This window comes from Liolophura sinensis, chromosome 12 (genome assembly GCF_032854445.1).
Source record: "Liolophura sinensis isolate JHLJ2023 chromosome 12, CUHK_Ljap_v2, whole genome shotgun sequence".
Classification (NCBI taxonomy): Eukaryota; Metazoa; Mollusca; class Polyplacophora; order Chitonida; family Chitonidae; genus Liolophura; species Liolophura sinensis.
The window spans coordinates 25,019,821-25,046,110 of NC_088306.1; the positions used below are offsets into that span (position 1 = coordinate 25,019,821).

The following is a 26,290-nucleotide window of genomic DNA, read 5'->3' on the forward strand; positions in this document are numbered from 1 at the left end:
TCTGTCTTTTTTAGGGAAAATGCACTTAGCTTTGGGATACAACAGAAGGAAGATTGCTCTTTACAGGATCGAGCTAGAAATTTTAAATATAGTACTAAATGACTGTTGAAGGGAAACTAAGTTGAGTAGAAAGGAAGCCAAGTCATTTTACGTGTTAATTAGTCGCTTTGGCATCATTAATCGTGTTCCCCAGTGTTAAGTGACTTTTTTCCTTCAGTTTCTGACTTTTAAGGACAAAAACACTTGGTGTCAGCTCGGTAAAAATATTGAAGAAGAAGTGCCCAACGCTTGCTTTGTGCATATACACTTACAAAGAAATGGTAAATTTAACAGAACGTCTGTTCTCTGAGTGGTGGTAGATTGTGTTCTGTTATTTTAACAAAATATGTCACATTCAAAATAATATCCCTTTTGCCTGATATAATTTTTGTGTGGAATTGTTAGAATATGTGTACCATACGGAATACAATAATCTGCTACCAATAATAACAGAATACATTCTACCATCACTCAGACAACAGATTTTATGTTAATTTTAATATTTTATTTTTTGAGAGTGCCGACTTTCAGTTAAATCTCGTGACTGTACGTGCTCTTCCATGCCTTCGTCAGCTAAGGAAAGATACACCCTCGCACTGGGATCCAAATCAAGTTGGCAAGCCTTGCTGCCTCTGCGTGCACAGTGTCTTTCCGTAAGGAAAGAAAGAGTTTGCCCCTCGAGACGGCGCTTTACTATCCAGGTGCATATTCGACGAAGCCAGTTTGGAAGAAATCAAACTTTGAAATTATTTCCAGATGCTTGCAGATAATAATTCAATGCGTATTATGCCAAGCCAGACAATACGGTGGCAATTTAAACTTTCTAGACAGCAAAATATGTAGTTTATAGGATTTTAAAATTTTGACTTAAGCAAATAAATCGCTTTGTGCTATTGGGTTCTATTCTCAGTGTGTAATATGTCAAGGTTTCTCTGACATCAGTGTTATTCATCTCATGCGTGGATTTGATCAGATACATGATACAAAAACAAATTATCCAGATCGTACCCAAATTTCCAAGGAATACCAATATGTGTAAATCTCAGATTACATTTTCGGTCTGAAATTTGTCTGTGAATATTAATTGTCTATTTCATTTCCACATTTTTCAGACGATGATTCCAAGCTGTTGACGGAAAGTGCCGAAGGCGACGACTCGGACCCTCCGAAGTTGAAACAGCGCCGCTCACGGACAAACTTCACACTAGAGCAACTAAACGAACTGGAACGTCTATTTGAGGAGACACATTACCCAGATGCCTTCATGAGAGAAGAACTAAGCCAAAGATTAGGCTTGTCAGAGGCTAGAGTTCAGGTCAGTGGTCGAAATGGCATAACCTTTGAAATTCCAGGACTGAAAATCTCTGAGTGATTGCTCAGTTTCAAGTTTTTAATATAACAAAGGAGCTGATGTTTTGTTTCATAAATGGGTCATTATTTCGTTATTTTCAACTACAAAGAAAGCAATCTGTTTTCTACGATAAAGTTTTCTGATCTATTCTTCACAAGTTCTTCATTCTTCAGCAGACTAATCCTATTATATGACAATATCTAAGAATTACATACGCTTTTCATTAACTCGTGTGACAATTCAGAATAACCATAAATGTTAAGGGAACATTAACTGCCAACGTGCTTTGTTTGAGGTTAGCTTTTGCACGATTTGATTATATTTTGCACAAAATTTGCCCAAATTTTTAAATGAGTTTAGCCGTGAGCTAATTTTATTTTTTAGAGTTATTATAGAACTCCGATAGCTTAATTGAAAATAAAAACCAAATTTTGTTTAGAAATCAATAACATTTTTAGCATCACTACAAGAATCGAAACCACGACTTGGTAAATATGTGCTGGAATTAATCTAGCTTCAAAACCTAAGTGTTTGAACATTATACTTTAGTCAGTTTAACAAGAATTCACTGGAAACATTGGAAAAAAGATGTCGCCCAACAACACAGCTATTTTGTTGGGTCACTACCATTGTCATGTTTATTTATTAACATGTATTTGCTTTATTTAACTGGTATTTCATGCTGTACTAATGACGTTGTTACTTATTTTACGAATGCACGAAATGGGTATGCCTGGAGCAACCGCTGACTTTGGCAAAAGGAGCTTGTAAAAGCGCCTGATGTATATAACAGTTAAAGCCAGATTCGAGCCTGCAACCTATAGTGTTCGTGACTTTACAATACCTACATGATGCTCATGTGTAGTCATCATCACTGTCTACCTAAAACCCCGCATTCTGATGATCTGCAATCGAATAGTAGATGTATTTAACTATCCTTAAAAGTTTCATTATTCTTATACGAATAGGACCACAATGTAGCCTTTACTGTCCTGACGATGAACAGCGCCGTCGTTTTCAAGCTGGCCTCGTTCTTTGTCAGTTTTTGCTGTTTTTCTGCTTTGTTGTGCACAGATAGTGTAGCGTCAGAGTGAAGAATGGCATTAATTTGGTATGGAACTACCATATGACACCTAATCGCAAGTCAATTGTTGTATAATTTAAGGAAAAGACCTCTAAATCGATATAGGCATCAATTAATAGACCGCTTAAAACTATGCATAAATATACTATCATTTTATTTTTTTTTTAGTTTTTTAAAGATTTTCTTTGAAGAAAGTTAATGGCGCTTAAACGTTTGAATTCTAAGGTGGGCTTTACATACCAAACTATCATAGTTTAGGAACTCTGGCGTCACAGGAAGACTATCGAACTCTAATGACTGCACTGAATGTTGGAATAACTCTTTTTACCCATGAGTAAAAAATACTGAAATAGAGTTCTCAAAAATTCCTTTCTTATGGTTAACAACAGGAGAAGAAGGTGATGTGACGTCAAAGTTCCAAGTTCAGTATGGTTCATAAAGCTAAAACCTTTACTTCATATTATAGCTTTCTGTTACTTTAATAAAGTTGTACTGCAGTTGTGCATGTACTTTTCCCCAGTTTTTACAACGACATTTATTTATTTATTTATTTGATAGGTTTTATTAAGTAATATTATATCTATCTCCCTCACAATTCCGCTAATTATAAAATGGTCATGTGATAAATGTTGTATCAATAATGTTCATTTCATAGACCTTAGATTGTTAGATATTTTATTTATCTGATTGATGTTCACGCCATATATTCAAAAATACTATTCTCAAGTTCGGCATGAAACCTCAATTCATGCATTTATTATAATTTGTCTACACACGGAATAGCAATTTTTATCGTTCACCTTACACCGTCGCCATTTTGTTTTGCTAGAATTCCTTGAATTCCCGCGTTCAACCTTATTTACATTAATAATGAACGTCAGAATAGTAATCTAATAAAAAAAACTGCCCTCATAATCATCGAAAACTTCTACCAAATTTCTGGTGTCATTCCATTCTAAAGAATATGATATTTTTTGATGATTTAACGTTGGGGTGAGCCCTGTGTCTGGCAGGCGTAAAAATGGTTAGCCGTTTTCTTCCGAACGGGGTCTCTTTGGCGGAATTAATTTTGTTGAGGTACTACCATTGGAGTCGAGGTCCACTCGGCCAATAGATTGCTCCGTCTTGAAACGCGACAGTACTTAAAAGTCAACCAATGTTTTCGTCGGATTAAGGAGTAGGGCTAGAAACCCGTTTAGGCTTTTTTCTTCGATATCCAAGGAACAGTGGTTAGAGAAAGACTCCAATTACGGGAATGGATTTCAACCGTCGAGTTATTATGACTGGCTTTAATGCCACAATACACAACGTGATAGAGAGCTTACATGTTTTCTCCCATACCAAAGACCTGAGGAGCTTCTAATTTAATTTTAGCCGATACAACCCATTACTGATAACAACAATGACCTAAAGTTAATTCGATTAAGCTACATTAATTAAACCTGATCAAAGGCGGCATAAAGTGCTCTCCAACCCGTCTAACGTGAGTATAACAGGATTACGGCACTGTAGCCACTCGGGATGATACAACATTTCCCCTCCAAAAACCTCTCACCATTATCCCAGTTGCTTCCGTAACCGTACTTTGGCATTTCTCTGTTCACTCCGACGTTTTTGTGCCAGCATCTTGTAAAGGAAATTACCTCAGCCATCTTTGGCATTACCGCAAATTAATGACGTGTTTGTCCATTTACATTTTAATATGTTTGAAAAGAAAAACGTCATCTGTTTCTAAATCAAATTTTGAGATGCGTGAAAAGGCAACGAAACAAAAAAAAAACATACGCACACGAATATGTAGCTCCATTAACCGTAGAAACTCAAAACTCCCGCGACATTGAGTTGTGTCTTTTAAAATAAACGCAGAAGCAGTTATAATTTGAGATAAGCCTTTGCTTCTCAAAAGAACTACTCACCTCTGAAATAACGCCAATCTACATCCTACAAAGACCAGTATGAAGGTATACAGCCGACAAACAATGTTATTAAATTTCCTTTTCATTCTTTTCCTTTTTCGTCTGCATTCGATTTAAAGAGCGAATTCGGTCACACACGGGATCGTTATCTTGGATGAACACAGTATCAGCATGTACTGGTGGTATTTTAAGTAGTTCAAGCCAAATATAAGATATATAAAAAATTAAAATTTCGACCTCAAGATTTAATCCAGTAATTTTCAATATTTGTTACAGTTTTGTAAAGCCTATCTGTGTAAAAGCAGTTGCTACCGCAAAGACAAAATTAGCAAGGGTTCAGAACGATGCAATATACATGTACTATTATACTTGCAATTCAAAAATGTATACCTATATTCAAACCAAAAGGGAAAATTTGTAAAAAATCTTAACCTTTATGAACTTATAATCCCTACTCGTTTTCGGCCCCATTGAAGATACACAAAGTTTACCTCCAACACTGAAAAGTTTTATCATGTGACGATAGCGCCTCGATTTGATGCAAAAAGAAAATACACTCAAAACTTCAGAAACAATATGTGAACTAACAATAGAGATAATAAACATTTTAAAATCTTTAAAGTGATATAGCTAATCTTTATCTTCCCACATTTAAGGCAACGCATCTCTTCCCCCAAAGCTAGATATCGCCACGCGATTGCATACCTTATTAAACACAACTGAAAACAAAAATGATGAAATTTTTACGATTTATGAGAAGTTAATATCTCCAATCGTTATTTAGCCCCCTTGACGGTAATGTAAGTCTTCCGCCAAAGCAGGAGATCTCCACTCGATTGCAGCCCCTGTAATTGGATGCAACGTTTTGCGCGACGTTAAATATTAATCGAGTCGCTGGGCGTTGAAACACCAAGGTGTTCATTGAACAAAACGAATTACGAAGTTCGGAAAATTTCCATTATGGCATAACCAGATTTGCAGTGTATGATATAGCAGGCGATAAAGCTATGAGAGTACAGCCATAAGCTTGGATTAGCCTGAAAACAGTGAGGAGCAGCTAATACCGTGCAATTAACCCACGACCTACAGCTTTCAGTCTTGGTGGCAAATATGCTTTCGGCAAAATGAAATCATCACCTAACGTCCATTTGCGACAACGGCCGCGGAACAACTGTCGGTTCCCTTGAGATCTGACAGCTTTCCTTGTGACAAACCGATTGCTTCACACCGTCCGTGTCATACAAACACTCCCTCAGTCGCACGACGGCTGATTAAAATCCTCATTGCACCTTCGACGTTAACTCTAGTGCAGCGTTGTATGTTCGAATCTCGATGGTGTCGTTACTGTACCAGAGGTTCAGAGATGAAAACATGGTGTGCTCTATATAAATATAGACATATGGTTAAAATGGGGCGTCAGAACTGAGTTGATTTTTTTGGTTGAGTTTTTATTTGATTGGTGTTTTACGCCGTACTCTAGAATATTTAACTTAGGTTGTACTACGTCGACCAGCATTATGATGGGGGGAAAACCGGGCAGAGACCGGAAACCCATGGCCGTCTGCAGGCTGGTGCCATACCTTCCCACGCACGGCCGGAGTATGAGCAGGACTTGAACTAACAGCGACCGCATTGGTGACTGAGTTGATTGCCCATATTTGGCATATACTAGGGGTTTCTTTCTTGTCTTTTGATCAAACTTTGATCAAACCGATTCGAGAAATAATGGACATCGGGCGATTCCACAACGCCAGATTTCACATGAAATGCGATTTAGGCGTTTACTTTGAAACTATGAGTCAAAACTGACAACGCATAACATGTGCTGAGACAAATATCAATATGTGACGCCCTACACAGCCATAAAATGCGTGCCATATTGAGGTGTTAAGTCAGTCATCATTCGGCTTAGTCGACCCCAGGCAGCTATTGACAAGCCCACTACTTTACGAATTGTTCCAATCGTGGGGCGTTTAAAGACATCTGCAAACGACCATCTAACAGTATAACGCTCTATGTTCTAATTGGTATTTTCGGATGTCGATGTCAAAGATTTTGCAATGAGAAGACAGCAAACATGACCCGAGATTTGTGTGGACAGACTCTATATCTAAATTATATGATGTTTTCAAACGGCGCCTCCTACATGTATGTAGTTGGATTATGCATATCACAGTCTTATAATGGAGGGTCCATGGAGCCTCTCATCAGTGCAGTCGGTTTGATTTCAAATCCAGCCCCTGCAGTTGGCTGGGAAAGTCTGCCAGTAACCTGCGGATGGGGTTTCTCCTCTGTAATGCTCCCAGTCATAGTCATATTATATTAGTACTATGATATTATATGTAATCATAGAACTACAGTAAAATACGAAAATATTAAATATAACGGCAAGTTTTGTGTTCTCAAAGCAATTTAACTGGCTATATTCACCCCCGGCAGAAAAGAAAAACAAATGGATTGGTCAAAAAATTTAAGGCCAGTAAAATTAACACATGAATTAGATATAAATTATCTTCCAGAATCGCCACGATTGAAATTCGTGCCTTGCGTAAGACATGTGCTCACATTCCTATAACTAATCAGGATCTAAGACATTTCTTATTCGTTTGGGTTTTGGCAGTAATGACAGCATACATGTCAGCATACAGTGCACGCATTCCAACCTTTACATCGTTTATACGGAGCATTTACATAAGAGTAACTCTAACTGAGTTTTTGTACAGCCAGCGAGGTCAAAGGTCAAACACCAAAGACTCGCTGGTTCTAACTGGGAAAGTCAATATCGCTAAGTATGTTTTTCAAAAAAGGGCGAAAGATACGGAGGAGGCCGCGGTGAAGCAAGCTCGGTCACACGTTTCGACATCGTTCAGAAATCCCCTGAACACAGTGGAGGGATATCGGAGTAATTGCTGCGATGCGCAAGTCAGGAGAGCGGCATTAAATAAACGTGAAAGCAACAAATAAAGTTTGAGCCAGAAGGGTTGGGTTACAGCAGCCAACGCTTCTTTCCACTTAAGACCCTCAATACTATCAAATAGGGCCACTAAACACTATAATTTGAGAAATTTTCCCCAATAAACGTCGACGAGGTCCGAGTCGTTGTCATGGGGGACCCGTCCCTCGGCGGTCCCAGACCAGCGTGTTCTATAGATAACCACACATCCTTGCCGTCATTGATACAGAAGAACTAATCCGCGGCCAACCCGGCTCAGAAATGTCAGACTCCCTTCGACTGGAACCGTCCAACCCGGGTCATTTTGCTGACTGCGGCTCGGCACGTCCGGTGTCTGATGTGATCGGAATTATGTGGGCAAGGTGTCAAATATTGGCCAAACTTCGTGCCGCCTCCATACCGATGTACCTTTTAGGCTGAAACGCCAAAAATGAAAAACGGAAAATTTAGACGGCCTCTGTTAAGATCACTGCCTGTATCAAAAATCGATGAATCGCGTCTTCGCCTATAGGTTCAATTTACACCATTTGAAGCGTAGAATCATTGACGGCATTACAGGAACTGTGGTCTATAAAGTAGGGTATACTAGTTTTATTGAATTAGTTTGCAGTTTTGTGAAGTTTTGTATCATTGTAAATTTTCTAACCTTAGTTATGAGCGCATATTAATACAAACAAATAACATTAATTCCACCGTGAAATCTAGTTCCTGCTAGCTTCCTGTCCAGTCGTACATGGGAAGATATGTCAACAACCTGCAGATTGTCGTGAACTTCCCCCCGGGCTCGGTCTGATTTCCTCCCATAATAATACTGGCCGATGTCGTGTACATTAAGAAGGTCCGGCATAAAACATATATCAAATAAATAAATAAATAAATCAGTGCCAGGTCGACAAAAATGTTTCAAGGCGGACCATTCCAATAAACGCACACTGTCTGCCGGAACATTGCCAGTTGTCATTTCGAAGCATTAATTTGATTTTTAAAAAAAATTTGGTTTTAAAAAACTTTAAACTGACCAAAGTATTAAGTTATGTCATTCAACAAGAAGCATAAAAAAGGAGATGTGATAGCACGAACATAGCAGAAATAGGATGTATAGTGGAACAAACACCAAAACATCATGAGAATACATTTTCATGATGATCAAATATAGCCCATCAACATTTAGAGATATATGTAATTAAAGACGTAAAGCATAGAGAGTAAAAGCAAGGCAGCGACGACAGTGTGATGGCTGACAAGTGGTCACACGTAACCGGTGGAATACGGCTTCTTGTCAGTTTACCTCAGTCAGGGTTTTCTTCTAACTGTTCATATAAATGCTTAAATAGTAGCAAATTGTATGCCCCCTAGCACCATGGCTTAAGCAGAACCAGGTAAAAAAAAGGCAACTATGTTAGCTGCAATTTGTTATCGTCACTGGTCTAGAATCGGCCAACAACACAGAATGTTGTATTGTCATTACATTTAACATACAGTAACACTAAAACATTGCAAAGGGACCACAGCTAGATATGCCGGAAATCAGTAGACATGCTTGCTGGCCAGGTAGAGATGCCACTGTCAGAAATGTTAAAAACAGAATACATATATGAGATTGATAAATATGCCGAAATGGGGGAGATACTGTGAAAGATTAGCCCAATTTTGTGATTTAAAATACTAAAAGTGGACAAGCTATGAAGCTTAATGGTTAAATATCCTAAAATTATGAGGCAGGATAGAAAAAGAAGATGTCAAATCCTAAGACGTCCTTGTAAAAAGTGAAGTTGGAAACGTAAAGTGTTGTGTTGGGTAGTTATGGGAACGAAATAATGTGTCGAAGTATTTGGCCGACACTCATGTGATCCGGGAAAAGGCGTGTGAATACATGTAACATACAATACACTTTACCGTTAAATGCTCAAGTGATCGTCAAAATACTCCTTTCTTCCACGATTTGCTCAAAATGTGTTCTTCTTCGTAAGTAAAGGCTGTTATTCACCGTTCCTGACGGCGTGAAGTCTTTTCCCGCTTTTATTCGAGTGTGGTCGTATTATTGTTAGGCGGGAAAGTGTTAGAGAGTTTACCGGTCTTAATGGCAAAAGAGCCCCAAAGAGCCAGTCCCAGGTTAATCTGATTTCTGTAACCGTCGAGAGCAGTTGAAACGGGTGGGGGTAATTCAATGAAGGGATGAGAAGCGACTGAAACCCCGAAGAAAGCACACAGTAAAATTGGAAGGAAAACCGCGACGAATTTACAAGGCAAATCTGACAAATTGAATTACCGTAAATTAGACAAACAAGAGTTCCAATCAGTTAAATCTAATTCGCGTCCAATTTGACCGCCAACTTTTCTTATTTCATTGCTAGGTATGGTTCCAGAATCGAAGAGCCAAATGCCGAAAACAGGAGAGTCAGATGCAGAAAGGTGAGTTTACTTAATAACGTGATATCAAGACGATCTCCGCCTCTCGGGGTGGCCCAGACGAATCGACAATCGGCAATTGTAGGGCGTGACGTTACAACCGCCCTCAACAAACAGCCTGTAAATGAACAAATACGGCCAAAATTGCTAAATGTTAACATCTTTCCTCTGAACTGATGAGTAATCGATTAAATTATCGAAAAACTTTTTATCTTTATTTATTGGAACTATAAACACATGGGTACGTTATCTCTTCCTGTCCTTGCAGGTAATCAAATCAGACTTAATATGAGAAATATAATATTCCAGTATCGCACACGTTTTACTTTTTCTTTGCTTAGAAAAGGGAAGAAAAAAATCCTGTACACTGTTTCGTATTCCCGACATAACATTTTACTTGTAAAACATTTTATGACTTGTATACAACCGGTATTATATTCCTACTGACTCCCACATTTTTTCCTCTTTGTTGTAAACGCTTCATGTTTCTGCCAGTCTCCTTTATATGTCATCATTTTTTTTTTGTTAGAATGCGTGCAGTCTTCTTTGTTTTTCTTGCATTTTTTTTTTCTTGTAAACTTTTACAAAGTACATGAACTATTTGCCGTTTCCCAGAAATGTGCGCCTGTGGACCTAGTCATGCATGCTGTATGTCTGAAAGAGCTTTATTACGTCCTTCTTGACACGTCTGGTTGCAGACAATTCGCCTAACCAATTGTGTACACTACTCATCAGATGCGAGGAATATTTAAAACAAACATTGCTTTTCCGGCGACAGCTCCGCAGCAAATACCGTTCTCCTTTCTCATTGGTGATATTTGAGGTCAACTAATTGACAGAACACATTTTTATGGCTTGGGGAGACAGAGCGTGAGGTGAGAGACACAGGCTCTAATTCGCACTGTGTAGCACCGTTTAATTCTGGCGTTATATCTAAACTCGATCCAAATTGGATGATGATTCGATGAATATTTTACAAATTAATCTCATTACGTCCCGAGACTTTTCAATTGTTCCCTGGCCTTTATTAACCTCATGCAGGGCCATTCACGCAGTGGCCGGTAAATTAATTTGATTTCTCCTCTAAAGTAATTTGATTAGTGCCACTTTATTAATCGGTGTACGGAAAGAGAGTTTCGCGACGAGCGCCCTCTGGCGGCGCGTCCAATTTTTAGGGGGACGGCCGGGCTACGACACCGGTACGGGCAGAAAACTATCAATTGTTTCTCCTTTGTCCGCTGTGGGGCGCTCTGAAAAAACTCGGCGCATATCTATTGATCAAGACTTTGCTTCCTGGCGTCCTTGGTCACTCCTCGTTCGGACTTTGCTAATATTTTTGCCGATTGAAGAAATTAAAAACTGATCCTGTATCAATTTCTCACGAGGAGCCCTTTTGGCCCGTCGTAGGATCTTGGTAATTGTGATCGGGATGCTTGTAGATTTGAGTTTAATTGATGATGACGGCTCGTTTTCCTGCCTCGCCGCAGAGAAGAAACTACACAATGGCATAATTTGGGGAGCAGAAAAATGAAAGAGTGATTGAAGCTAACTTGTTCTTTTCTCGTCTATTGCTCGGCTACTCCCAACTTAATTACAATGATATAGCTATTCATTACACTCTCCATTCATAATTTCGTCCGCTTCATCCTTGGAATTGCATCTTTACAGGCTTTATCTCCTTTCTTATAAGAACTCCAAGAAAATCGGATTTAGGGCCAAGGAGTTGTTGTTTTTCGAGCGGGCCAATCTTACTTTCCGGACGTGTGCCCAAAGTGATTTTTCACAATTTGACACTAATATTTTGCCATTTCGTTGTTAACCATGAAGTTAATGGCTCCTCTCTGTATCGACGATAACTTAATAGCAATGCCAATAAGGTGATAGAACTTGTTTTTTTGTGTCGGAAAGCCCAGACATATTCTCAGATTTGTCGCGGAAAATGTTTACTCAGAGTTTACCGTAGACAATTTTGGCACAGTACTCTTGCTCTGCTAAGCTCGATGGATTCTAAATGGTTTAATTATCCATCGCTTGAATGTAAACATTAGAACTGCAAAATCATTTTGAAGATAATGCCTTGTATTTTCTTCAAATTATCTCATTGCTTTACATAAACTCTTCAATTTGACATAATACCTTAATTGATGAAGCAGATTTTGTTTAAGATAGATCACTGGACTTACTGATTACATATTAGAATAAGCCCAGCCTTCAAAGCCAAGGTACAAGTGTTTTTGCTGCAAGCGATACACATTAAAAAAATCGAAGAATCGTGGCAAGGGCCCAAAGTATTTTATTGATAGGTTTATTCCTTGATTAAAATCAAACATGTGTTTGAATTCCTCCACTAAGCCCTTCTCCTTTCAGATTGTATGTTTACTGATCGTATATTTTCAAGCCTGCCCAGACGCAATTGATTTATTAATTGTCCATTATCCCTTTCACCCGTTTACACGTGGTAATGCTCTGCGCAGTGCTACTTTGTCAGTTTGCGATAAAGAATATTCTACTTAATTTTTTCCCTTAAAACTGGCTGTGCTTCTAAAACCGTAGAATAAGAATAAACCTAAGTTAGAATATAGATACACAGCCTTGCTATCTGCCATTAAAGTCAGCCTTCATTTTCGCTTTTTAGTTGACGCTTCCAGTGTGGATAACGGGCTATCGTTGATTAACTTTACTGAGTCAAATTTTTACGATTTCTATTATTTATACGATCTTTGTACGATGTTTTTCTTTTCGCTAAACTTACAATCGCGCAGACTTGGTTTTTGTTCAGATCAGGTATAGAAATCTTTATAATTGTATCAAAAGAAGTCTCCTGAAGCCGCCCATGAGTACATGTGTTTTATATGTGATCGTTTTTTTTTTCAGGATTACTTGCCTCAGTGTACATTGATTATTAGAGTATTATTAGGATTATTGGCTTATTATTTGAACAGCGTGTCATAATTGCTATGACAATGAAGTTGTAATAATGTCGGTGTTATGCTGGTTGATTATAATTTCTTGGTTGTTTGTTTTTTATTCACCGTAATTTCAGATGTGAATAAATGAACTTAATCAAGTGTAAAGTTGGGAGGAAAAAAGCCCTAAGGAAAACATTGGTATATCAATAAACGGTATCGCAAAAATAGTGGAAGGCATATATGCTGAACACGATAAGTTGTGTGTTTAAGGAAATTGTCTCTTAGCTAAGATTTATATTAAAGGGAATGTGAGTGGATACATTGGAGTGAATGTTTTCTTAAACTTAAATATTCCTTTCTGTTTCTTTACAGCAGGAATGATTCACCAAGCCATAGGTGCTTCTCCTTTCCTTGATAGCTGTCGGTTGGGGCCCTTTATCACAATGCCAACAATGCGATATCCCTTTGAGAGACTGCCTTACCCCCCTTTAGGCGCTCACTATAACTTTCTACAGATGGCGCCACATTCGTTTCACCCCATGCTGTTATGCCCTACACCACATTACCCTGGACTTAACTACAGCGTTTTATCAGAGAACCCTGAAAAATCTGCCAAAAATTCCAGCATTGCTGATTTAAGACTGAAGGCCCGACAACACCTGGCTACCTTGGGCCTATGACAATTAGCTCAAGTTCGAAGCCAATTTCAACCTCCAGATGAATCGGTAAGACCCTCTGCAACAGCTACATCGACAAATGGCGGGAACAGCTGATTGGTCTTGGATACAGATCTGGATGACCAGATGAAAATATTTAGGTCAGCTAGGAGGAGATTTTATGAAAGGAAACCCCACATCTAGTAAAACTTACAACGGGATCAATTGTAAATTCAAGATCAAAACTGATCTTGCCTGTCACAAATCAACCTCTCACATGGTTAACTGGATCAACTTGTCGTAAAATCGAAGTCTTGAAAAATCATTTGATCGCTCTATCGGACTAAGAGGGTAAATAATTAGGCGGCATCGAAGAGTTCAGTTTATCTCAGGATACCGAGTTTAAAGAATGTCATGGTCATACATGCGGACAGATGCACGGTTGAGAAGAAAAGTTTGGACATGGTGAACAGTTCTATAGTATTTATTTTGAACTAGTGTTGTTATCTCTTGGAACGGCCAAATAAAAGAAGATGTGGCTGATGAAAACAATGTGAACTGAGCACCAAGTCACAAAGCCAGTGTTCTAACATAACAGTCGACGTTTACCACCAATTTAAGACTATCCTGGCATTGGCAAGGAATCTAACCATGTTCTAGTTATGGTATTTGAAGAAAGAACTTTTAAAGTCTTTCGGGACTGCGTCAGGCTGTTTAACACGTCTGTATACTGTTACTAAAGTTGGACAAAAAATGAGGTTTTTTACAGGACAATTGACAAAAAGTGCTTTTTAATAGCGCATTGACAAAAACTAGGCTATTGATATCACATTTAATGTGAAAGTGGTTTCTGATATCCATGATGACAAAAAAAAATTTTATTGCTGACATCACATTATAGAGAACATAAGTGGTTTCTGTTAACACAGTGTGAAAAAGAGAGACAATGGACATCATGCTGACAAAATGTAACACATTATAGGACAGCTGTGTCACTGACAAAGAAGTGGTTTTCCACGTCATATTCGACTGGAAGTTCGCCTCTGATATCCACAAACAGACTCACGTGCTCTCATGATATCATGGTTGACAGTTATGCGGTCGCTGGATTTCGAATTTGAAAAAACACCGATGTTGAAATTAGCAATTAAATGGGATATTGGCTGTCACTGTTGATAAAACACGTGACCTGAGATTGACAAATTTGTAAAATCTAGACGTCATAAGTATTAACTGTACATTACAGTTGTAGCAAAAGTGGTACATTTTAACAGTATTAGCTTCTGTACAAACCTCGCTGTAAATGCAGCTTTACTACACTCCTTATTTTTAACTAAAGGGAAGACGAAAATGTTTCGTGATGAGGAGGCAAGATATCAGTTTTGACCGAGCCATATTAAGGGCTGTAACTGATTTATTGGTTAAGCTGTGCCGTATACTATTATACTCTTCGTTGACTTTATTATTTTCATTAGATTTTTCTTCTACATGTACTTTCCGTTCTTTTCAACCTTGTTGGGTTACAGGATGGCGCAGTGCAATTCCACAAGATTGCCAAAATCGAGCGCCAAGCTTTTTATATGACTTGATGTCGCGACACAACTCGATTTAATTTCTTAAAATATCAATGTAATTGGTGTCAGTCTTAGGTTTGTACAGTACGTATGTACACGAAGTGTACTTTTCAAAAGTTTAAAGTCAGCCGTTGAGGGCTTTAAGCGCCAAGTCAGCAGTGTTTCATCACGCACGCAGATATGCCCTTTAATTTGTGTGGTAATATGCCTTTTATCAATTGCGTTCCTTCATAAAAATTGCCTAGAAGTTTTGATGTGTACAAAATATGTGACCGGACTTCAAATAGGCCCATTTGGTTCTGTAATTGCAGTGGCGAGCGTTTTTGCACATTAGTTATTGCCGGGTTTTTTTTGTTGTTTTTCTTTTTTTTGTTTGCTTTTGTTTTTGCTAGTCTATTTTCTGTGCAAGTACAGGAATGAAATGTTACATATCAAATGATACTTTTATATTTTGAAAATGGGCATCCAAACAGATCTTCAAAACAATACGGAAACAACTTTAAACACGCTGTGTACATAATTTATATATTAGCAGTTGTTTCGTTTTCTAAACGATGCTTGATGTTTCAAAGCATCTTAGAAGAATATTTTGAAAAATATTGTGACATATAATTTATTGGGTTTTCTTAAGAGACGCTTTATTATCAGTTTTGTTAATTGTGCATTTATAAATTGAGTATGGTGCACGTCAGATATGTCTCCGTTGTTGATAATTTCATGAAAATAAAAATAATATGTAAATAAGGTATAGATTATTGCACATTATTATTTAACGTCTTTATTGTATCTACTTTTAATTTGTTTTCATTTCACATGTACAGTATTCTTGCTCATATCTGTAATATGGATTATAAGGATCTCAAATACCGGGACATATGTCGAACTTCAGAAAGATCTGTTCAATCCGTGCGCTCTTGCGTCATTTCCTATGACACGCAACACGTCACACTTTTCGTGTGGCTACGTCAGAAGGTACACATGCACTGCAAAACCACAACAAAAAAGCAGTAATTAATCGGTCTTTTACTGCCACGCTAAAGATGTTAATAAATGTTTGCCAATTACAAAAAAAGTTGGGGGTTATGAATTCCTCGTCAGTATGTCCGTGGGTGTACCTTATCTAAAAGAAAACATTGTGGAACTAAAATACTAGTAGCCACTAAACACTGAGATGAATTTAAAAGGGAAAGCAGTTGTTGATTTATGAACTGATTGCCATATACTCAAGAATGTTTCACGTCAACCATAAACCAATGGCAAATCAGATTATCAGCTAAAATTTGCCTAGTACGGCGTAAAAAACCGATCAAATAAATAAATAAAATTTATCTACGACTATAGGTATCTAAATTAACTTAATTCCAATCATCGCCATGTCCCAGCGTTTCTGTGTGACTAACGGTGATTTGAGAACACGATAACGAGCCGTCGTTTTTTTAGTTATTTAGTCGTTTATTTGACAGGTGTTTTACGCCACACTAAAGAATATTTCACTTATACGACTGCGGCCAATATTATCATGGGAGGAAATCCAGCCGACCCTGGGTGAAACCCGCGATGCTGCGAAGCAGGTCTTTTTCCAGATTTAATCCAAGCAGCAGATACCTACTGCCTGTGTGACACTTTCCCTCAGCATTCTCGCGTCAAAGCGAAAACCATCCGCATCAAATAGACCGGGCTTTAAGGGGGCGCTATAGGTTATCTGCTGAATACAGTACGAAGCGTTATGGCGGTAGCGTATTACCGAGGGGGATGATCTCCCAGTTTTAGCGTGATAAAACAATATTTGTTCCCCGTTCGCACGGCTGATATCCCAAGACGGTCGACTAATCTGCACAATTAGATTACTACGCGGAAGGCTGAAAATGGCTAATGTAATTTTCAATATCAGTCTGTCTTTCACGGGCCAATTAAGTGGATATGGCGATGACTGGGACTGTCTGTCGACTGGACCGGTTCAGTTATCAGCAACCTCTTCCTCTCGCTCACTTTCTCTCTTTCGTCCTTCACGAGATTTCATCAAGTGGCCTTCGTCACTTGGACGGGAATCTTCATTCACTATACCCAGAGTGTCAGATCTTGGATAGACAGACACGACAGATGTGGTTAAGGGGCCCTGTAAAGTACAATTGCTATATGCATTTCTCTCAGGGTGCAAAGTTCGTCACTGATTCTTGGGCCGACATATTTGAGCTATTTATTTAGTTCTGTATTTATTTAACTGGTGTTTTATGTCTTACTAAGCAATTGTGAGCTAGTGAGACTACGGTCATGTGTATAAGTACAAAAAATCGACATTATTGTATCTCGAAGATATTTCATGGTTATACGTCATATCTTTTGCACCCTCCTTACAGCGCTTGTCCCGCTCTCTACTTTCGCTTTACATCAATGCCACCACGCCACAAGCTTGGCCTATAGAGTGCGAAGCGAGTAGACTTGTTTAAACTTATAGTTTCATCACTGGCATCCTCGTGCGAACCTATTTAATCAGATCCATCAATGGAATTGTTTTTGATGTTAGATTCTTGTCGTGTATATTTTAGGTAGACGCAATGGATGTGTTTGAAGTATCATTAGAAAAAAAGGTTCAGATGGATTGTTTTTGTTTCGTTTCATCACTTCCTGCTTCGTTACCGTGTTTTTGAAAATTTTTGTACATTTTTATTCATTTGTAGAGAGGCTGTCAATTTTATCGGTGGAGGAAATCGGAACTAGTACCGGAGTAAACCATACTTAATTCATTGCACGCAATGCGCATTATTGGTAGACAAGTTGGTCTCAACAAATGTAAGACAACGCTACTGCCGTTAGACGCCACTGCTGGAGACGTGGAATTACGTCGAATTCACGTTCCGTGAAATATTTATTTATTTATTTGTGTTTTACGCCGTGCTCAATAACATAATATCATTTATACGACGGCCGGCAGCATTATGGTGGAGGAAGACCGGGATTGTAACCGAGATTGTAGCCTGCTGTGTCACGTGGTTGGATGTCGCAAATTTTACTTACTGAGCAACATTTCGCTCATGCACGAACTGGCTAAGGCGCTTGTCTTTCAACTGACCGTAGACAAATCTATAAATTCTCTGTTCAAGGTCCGATCGGTTAGCGTGTATCTGTTTCGGTTACTACATATGACATGCCGATAGGTGTTGTTAGTTTGATCCAATTCCAGTCTCGGGCAGGAAACTCACCAGACTACCCAATCTCCTAACCTGTCGGGGGATTGGTCGCAATGAGAGACCGAATGCGCTGGGTTGGTCGTTCATATCTCCTAACATGAAATTTGTCTGAGAATTCTGGCCGTCCTCATTATTACACGCCCATTCGGCTCATTGTTCGGGTACAAGTGTATACGTCATATGTAAGGGTTATTTATTTACGAACTTACGATCGGACAAAAGGCTACCATGAACTGGATTTGAACTCACAGCCACCGGGCTGATGAGTGGTTCATGGGTTACTGTGCTACGCTAGCGCGCTAACCACAAGGCCACCGTAGCTGAATCTGACGAACCCATCTTGCGGCCTAGTCACCCGCTGGCTTTTATATGTTAAAAAATTCAAAGTGTTATCCAAGTACAGGCCGGGGCCTCCGTGGCTCAGTTGGTTAGCGCGCTAGCGCAGCGTAATGACCCAGGAGTCTCACACCAATGCGGTCGCTGTGAGTTCAAGTCCACCTCATGCTGGCTTCCTCTCCGGTCGTACGTGAGAAGGTCTTCCAGCAACCTGCGGATGGTCGTGGGTTTCCCCCGGGCTCTGCCCGGTTTCCACCTACCATAATGCTAGCCGCCGTCATATAAGTGAAATATTTTTGAGTACTGCGTAAAATACCAATCAAATAAATAAATAAGTACAGGCCTTCGTATACAGTCATCCAGTGGATGACAAGAAGTCAAGGAAAAGTCCTTTGCTAAAAGAATCATGGCCGTTTTGGGGAGAACAACAATGGATTTATTTATATTCATTTATATTTCATTTTGTAGAGGCTCCATGTATGCATGACCGAGTGGTTAGCCTGCTAGTGCAGTAGGATGACTCAGGAGCCTCTCACCAATGCAATCGCTCCGAGTTCAAGTCTTCCTTTCCTGTCGTACTTGGGGAGGTCTGCCAGCAACCTGTTGTGGGTATTCCCTCTCAGTAATGCTGGTCGTCGTGGCATAAGTGAAATCTTGAGTATGGTGTAAAACACGAATCAAATAAATCATTTATTTGATTGTTGTTTAACGCTGTACCGAAGAATATTTTATTCATCGGGTTTAAGAGTGGAGGAAACCCGATTCCATTCAGGGGAAAAAAAGGCACAAAGCTCATGACTTAAAGCTGTTGCGAAATAAGAGACAACTGGATGGATTCGAACTTCTATAGGCCATAGAATTGGTGAGAACAACAAATAAGCTATAGCAAAGGCTCGATTCAGGATATTGGGAACACTTTTTAGCCAGGAACTGTAACCATTAATAAGTTACAGGAGTCACTTATTTATTTGTTTGACTGAACTGTCGTGTTTAACAATATTCAGGTTGTATGCCACGATTGGTGGCCATTTTCACGCAATGAAACTGTAGGAGACGAAGGAGATAAACTGAAAAATGTGACTGGAAACGGTTTTGTCGGGATGTAAGTGAGTGAGTGCTTTGGGTATAACGTCGTACTTAACAATTTTTCACCCTTATGACAACGAAGGAATCCTTAGAGTCTATGTAATGTGCCTCCTTGTTGCAAGACGGATTTCCATCGTTCTTTTATCTAGTGCTGCTTCACTGAGACGACTTACCGAAGCAAGTAAGACGCCCCGCACGAGCCATTATACTGGTACGGGTCAACCAGTCATTGCACTATCCCCTTCATGCTAAAGGCCAAGCGAGGAAGTTGCAACTCCCTCTTTTAAAGTCTTAAGTGCGACTCGACCCAGGATTGACCCGGGATCTTCCAAAAAGCGGACGCTCTACCAACTGTGCTATCGAGGGCCGGTATATAAGTTTGTGAATATTGAATTTACCTCACATACCATACGATACTCAACATCAGTATATATTATATAGCATTTTAAATATTCTGATGGCAGGTATTCTGCTGAGGAGATCTCCTCAGCGGCCACTGGGTGTGACGAATCCGCGGCAAATAAATAAAGAATTAAATTAACAATCACAAACAACAAATTGAACAAAGCAAAGAGAAAGTGAAAAAAATATATGTGCAGCGTTAAAACTTAGTCTATCACCGCTTAACTTGGGTGTGTATGTACATGTATGATGTGTAAGCATCGTGTTGAACGAAGTCGGTGTGTTGGGCGTATGAACAGTCAGAGTCAAAGCGAAGCTGCGATACATGTCTTATTTTTGTCATCAACAAATTACAAACTGACCTATGTTACATCACCTTGCCATTTAACACCAAACAAATAAAATAATAAACAGGATGTATACATTTTTCTTGTGGGAATTTCATTTGTTCCGCATAGTGTCTCCATGTTTTGCTACAGTGCGTATTCCATCGTTCTGAAGAAGTTATTACAGAAGCAACAGTGCAGTTACCATTTTCCCCGCCTTTGAATGGAGAAGAAAAGCCCCGCCTTAATAAAGAGTTTCCACCTGTTTATGACCGAGAACTAAGAACGCATTAAAATTCAGATGGATTAATACCATTATTGTGAAAGGATTTCCATTGTTATTGTATTTCTTTTCAATGTGTGTTATAATTCTCTAAACATGCTTGGAAGAGAATGGTCTTTGTTGACGTGGACATTTGTGATCATTGCGTTTGAAAACAGTCCCCTTTTATGTATTCATTCTCCAAACCCCGTTAGCCGGATCCATGTTTTTTCTTCTTCTCATTTTCAGGTAAGGGCATTCTTTTATATTATTATTATTATAATTCCACCCCGAAAAAAACAACGTGCTTTCTTTTTCAGAAGTTCTGTTATGTTCTCCATAAATCAGGGCTTATGCAAAAAAGAATAAAAAAAACTTTGGAGCGAATCTTAATTAAATTAGAGATGGCCTACTTGGTTGAGAACATTTCTGGTGCTGACAAACGCCTTCTGGTTTTTCCCTTTTGCTTCGGAAACAAACGCTGTCCGTTGTAAGAGTCGCGCCTGGTGAAGGCGCCCTAATCTAATGTTTGCTTCGTAATTCGGCGGTCAATCCACGCGAGTAGAAATTCTGCTTTGGTTAATGTAAGTGGAGCAGCCTTAATTTAATTAAATAGTATTAGACTTGATTAGATCAGCGAATCCCTTGTGTAGGCTCGCTGAAGTACGGCTGGCAATGGCGGTTTGATTAACGAACGTTAAGTCCTCCGCCACGTATGACATTTAATGGCTACTATCGAGCTCAGGTCTGGGAACCTTCATTTGCGTCTTTTCTGCAACCCTTTCTGTCACGCCTTTTCCAACTATGACCCTAACTTCTATACACCCAATCCCTCTACAAACAGCTCCCTCCCTCTTCCCTCTCCTAACCACCCGTTTTTGCAATGACCCCAACAGCCGTCAACAACAACCCGTTAGAGCATTACCTGTACCTGTTTCTTTCTCACCTGCGCGACTAAGTGTTTAACTACGTGTGTACTTTGAAAATTAGACTCCGGCACCGCTTGCTGATGGCAGAGTGGCACGAGGTGATGAGGCTAACACCGAAAGCCGCAGAGTAAGATAACTCTGCACGGTAACTTGATTAAAACAAGACGTCAGACGAACTCCCTCGGCGACTCTCCGATACACTATATTAACTGGGCGCCAAATTAGGAAGACCTCGCCGTGAACAAAAGTGTTCGACCAAACGAGGCGTTTTTCAAGCCTAGGCCCATTTCCAACCAAAACGCCGTCTTCACCAATGACATACTCCCGCGAGAGGCACACCAATTTAAGCGATGTTTCTTTCTTTGGAGTAAAAAAAATAGACCAAATTATAGTTAGGAGATCAACAGCTATGGTAAGGGCCTAATTTGATGAAAGCTTTGTTTTCCACTCTATCATGCTCTCGACGGTGGAGAAGGGAACCTTGTCACAGTGTTAAGATCTCTTTTAATTTATACCGTTCACTGCCTCTTCAAACCTTATACCCCAAGAGCTCTTTATGTGGCCATTCAAGCGTGGGACTCGATTTGAGAGCCTGTGGATTAATCAGGTCTTTGTATAGGAGATGAATATAACCTCTTATGTCGGGCCAAAGCAAGCAGAAAATCTAATTGAAAATTGTGGCCTATCCTTCTTGGCTTTGTCAAATGAAGCGAAGGGGGAAAGCTTTCCGACGTTTGTAGCGGAGAACATTGAAAAGAACAGGAGACCAGGCAGATATTACATTATAACACAATTACACATAATTCATATTTAGACAGCGAGAAGACATTTTGACATCTCCGTGGGATCACCAAAAGCCATCGTAGTTGTATTAGTGATTGTCATTTCCCCGATGTCCGCCGATTAATGCGACAGAAACAATTGCCAACAGTCCATTGTCCCAAAGACTATGTTCAAGAATCTGGCAATATCGCGGCGTGAAACAAAAGTTTAGTCGTTCGGTCGGATTCGCGCGTTGTGTGGTTTCAGTGGATTGTTTGCCTATAAAGGTCCTGGTTATAAGACGTTGGATCTATTTGTGCCTAATGCTATAATGCCTAACGCCATTAATGCTATGAGATGAAAAAATAACTACACTGCAAATCAAATAGCTGGCCGGCCTGTTGTTGGTGAGTGGCACGTTAATTCACTTATGGTCCTAAACCTTTTATTCAATTAAAACACTCTGCGGCCACAAACTAGTTTAGCAAATCGAAATTATTTTAAAGGCCAATGGAAAACGTCTCAATTAAGGAATTTCTTCTAATAAATTATTAAACCCTAAGAAACTCGGAGTGCATTTCCCAGCCTCATCTGCTGATATATCCAGCTTCCACACGTTCTGTACGGCGCCAGAACTCCCCACTCCAAGCGTTGGCTAAACTGTATATATATGTACATAACATTATATATCACTTTCTAACTTTTATGGAGTTGAATAGGTGTTCTTACTCAATTTTTGCTGCAAAGAACCTCGTTCTGACGTTCATGGTGGTAAATTTCTTTGGAGCTACCTCAAATACATCAAATGCCTTCTATATTAGCGACGTCTAGTGAATTGCAACTAACATCACCGCATTGTTTACCTAATCCTTCTTAAGCTATAGTGACAAGGAACGTGTAATTAGCTTTCATTTAAGCATGTATATGAACATTTAGAATAAAACCTTAATTGAGGTGGGCATTTACAAATTTAATTATGATGGTTTTACTCTCTATCCTGCAGTTCTTTATTAATCATCTTTTCAGATGTATTTGCTCCATCAATGAAAATAAATCAATCAATAAAATTCACATTGCAATTCACAAATAATTAAGTGGTATATATGTATGTATAATTTTTATTCTTACCTTCTGCTGTGGTGAAAGGTATAAGGAAAACACGAAATAGCCTTCTCAATTCCTACATCGTTATATTCCAACTGCTGTTAACTTCAAACATTTGTTCTCACCAGGGATACCTGCCGGTGCTAGAGGTGTAAAATGGTGTAATCATGGTGTAGTTTTACACTTCTGATATTCCGAATCCTTGCTGAGAACTAAGGTTTGAATTTGAAGCTTTCGATGGAATACAAGGATATAAAAACTTAGTTATTTTTCACTTAGCGATGTAAAACGACTTAACCATGCATACTGTTACTCAGTACAGCTTAATGTGATTTGAAGTACATCGCTGCATTTAGAATAATACAACGATTTACACATTCACATATTTCTGTGTGTGTGCTTTTTTTTGTAAATATGCACACTTTGAATGTCGAAGAACATGCACTGGTCACATGATCACGCTATCTTTGCAGCATAACATACATATTTATTCATACATTCATATATATCCTGCATGGGTGGGTAACATCCATATGTATACCCCGTGGGTTGGTAGGGCTAAAAAAACCGTTGATATATGTAGTACAAGAAGGAAATCAAATTAAATGCATTCCAATCACACCTAACAAAAAGACGAATGTCTTTTTTCTAATCCAGTGGGACCAGCGCGTGGGGATTGGGGTGCGGGCAAAACAGAAAGGGCTCATCCTTAACCCGAGTAAACGTGAGTATCCCTAACACCCCTCCTTCCCCATCATCCCGACCAAAACAGGCCTAAGTAAAAATTTGCTTTAATCGAGCTTTACTTACACCTCATTTCTAAGCGGCATGTTGGGGTCCATTTTCTTCTATAGTCATTTTCTCGAATTGTAAAAGTAGCATGCTCTATTTGGAAAACTCACTATGCTTTGCGTGTATCCCATGTACCCTATTGTGGGCATATTGGGTGAGTTTTTCCTATGGCAACCGTTCATCTTTATTTGCCAGTGATCTATTTATTTTAATAAGATTAACTCAAAAATCATAGATCAGGATAGAGCGAAATAAATCGATTAACTTAAGTTTGTCGCTGAAAATGTTTTATATGATTAAACCGGCGTCTTGCTTCACAAAGGTTTGCAACTGATTTAGCTTCGACCAAGGCAACAATGACGTCTGGGTGTGTGGAGTAAACAGACGGTATACAAAGAGATATTAAACCGCCAGATAAGGTGGATCCCTGTGAATGATTAGCTACTTGAACCGTGTTTTTTAGTAAAGCATGACATCAAAAATTGCCAATTGCCCTCTGTTGCCCGGGCAGAGATTTCCGGAGATATATGTTCGACAACTCGCTCTATTGTTCACTTTCCCCCCTTCCTTGAGAGCTGCTAAAGAAATTTCTCTAGGTTATTGGCTTTCTGGGATTCTTCTAAATGATTCATTTCAAACCAACAATTCTCTGTTGACTTATTTCAGTCGCCGCATTCTCCCGAGTCACAAACGAGGTCTCGAAAGTCACGCGCTCGGCAATCGTCTGCTCGAAGAGTTGTCGTCTGCTCGTTACGGTTCGACCGGCTTATGTTCGTTTGGGGCCACTTTTTCGCCCCCAGAATTGACAAGTCCATTGGTAAATGTAAACAACGCTACGAGATAAGCGAGCAACGTTTAACCAGCTACAACGTGGAATATTAACTTCTATTTGAGCTTTCCTCTGGCAAGAATAAAAGACCACAAGGATGTGTTACCAGAGGTCAAGTAATACAGACTGAGGTCACCACACGTAGCGAGGGGTGCTAATGGCTGGAAGAATCCGAGCATTAATCACGCCTGCTGGCTCGAATCACCCCGACAGGAAATTACTCGGCAAAATGATTTGTAGAAAATACCCTGGAGATGGGTATTTACACAAGTTAGTTTTATGTTCCGCAAAAGGGACAACTTTTCAGCCGTGTTATACCAGCTCCAGATTGAAATGTGCTGAAACGGCTCACATATTTTTTTTTATAAAACTCTTCCTACAGTATGCCCTTTTGGCTTAAGGCGTTTGTCACAAGGCATGGTTCAAACACCTTTTTGTAACATACAAATGAAATGTTTTATATAAGCACCCCACCCCCCTCCACACCCTCCCCGCCGGCCTCCTCCGTGATCCGCAATTTGAAAAAAAAAATACTGCAGCTATATATTTTCTCTTCGGCTTTTTGCCAGAAAGTTTGCCACATAAGTTAACTTTCCGAGACAAGTTGTCGGTTTCTTCTTTTACCCTAAAAGCTATAATGTCTTAAATTTACAGGACATACTTTAATTTTCTAAATGATAGCATAAATACATTGTGCTATGGCTGCAAACTATTATGGTATATATAACAGACCTGGTCTGTTACTCCAGCAAAGAACCTCATACTTTTTTCGGTGTAATGTGCTGTCCATAGTATACTCGTAATATTTTGCTTTGGTAACATTATATTCCAGCATAAATTTTAGAATCTAAATCATGCACTCAAAATCCGACACATTCATGAAGAATATAATTTGATTGATGTTTTACGCCTCACTCGAGGATATTTCACTTCCATTACGACGGCCAGTATTATGGTCGGAGAAGGGGAAACCTACTGTCATCCGCAGGTTGCTGACAGACTTTCCCGACTACGAATGTCCTTTAAAGCACGGTTTGTTATAAAACGACCGCTTTATAATACACAAATAGAAAATGAACTTATTCCACCATCTTTTTCAATGTGTGATTTATAAACGAACCATGCATATTCAAAAATCGTGAGCGCCTAAATCAGTTATTCGTTTTTATTTATTTGATTGGTGTTTTACGCTTCCCTCATGCATATTACCTATATTACCCATTAACCCACCAATCAAATATTATCCGTATGATATATCTTACATACCATTACGTAAGTCAACTTGGGCATATGATATACTACCAAAAAATCTTAACCAAAAAGTGATCTCGCACAATTTGGTAAAAGTGATAATATGGCGGTCTATGGATAGGGCGTCTTATG

At 39.2% G+C, this 26,290-nt stretch overlaps 1 protein-coding gene across 1 annotated transcript; it reads left to right on the forward strand.

Annotated features, from left to right (window-relative positions):
* Positions 1 to 1,213: 1,213 nt before the first annotated feature.
* On the forward strand, positions 1,214 to 13,341 carry LOC135479609 (short stature homeobox protein-like). Its single transcript, XM_064759497.1, has 3 exons — positions 1,214 to 1,354; positions 9,698 to 9,755; positions 13,037 to 13,341. The coding sequence occupies exons 1-3, from the start codon at positions 1,304 to 1,306 to the stop codon at positions 13,339 to 13,341; spliced, it is 414 nt and encodes a 137-aa protein (XP_064615567.1). The 5' UTR covers positions 1,214 to 1,303.
* The last annotated feature ends 12,949 nt before the right edge of the window (positions 13,342 to 26,290 follow it).

Coding starts and splice junctions, on each gene's coding strand:
- LOC135479609 (XM_064759497.1), top strand. CDS start 1,304: ATGAGAGAAGAACTAAGCCAAAGATTAGGCTTGTCAGAGGCTAGAGTT. Junction 1,355..9,697: donor TGTCAGAGGCTAGAGTTCAG/GTCAGTGGTCGA, acceptor TTTCATTGCTAG/GTATGGTTCCAGAATCGAAG. Junction 9,756..13,036: donor GGAGAGTCAGATGCAGAAAG/GTGAGTTTACTT, acceptor TCTTTACAGCAG/GAATGATTCACCAAGCCATA.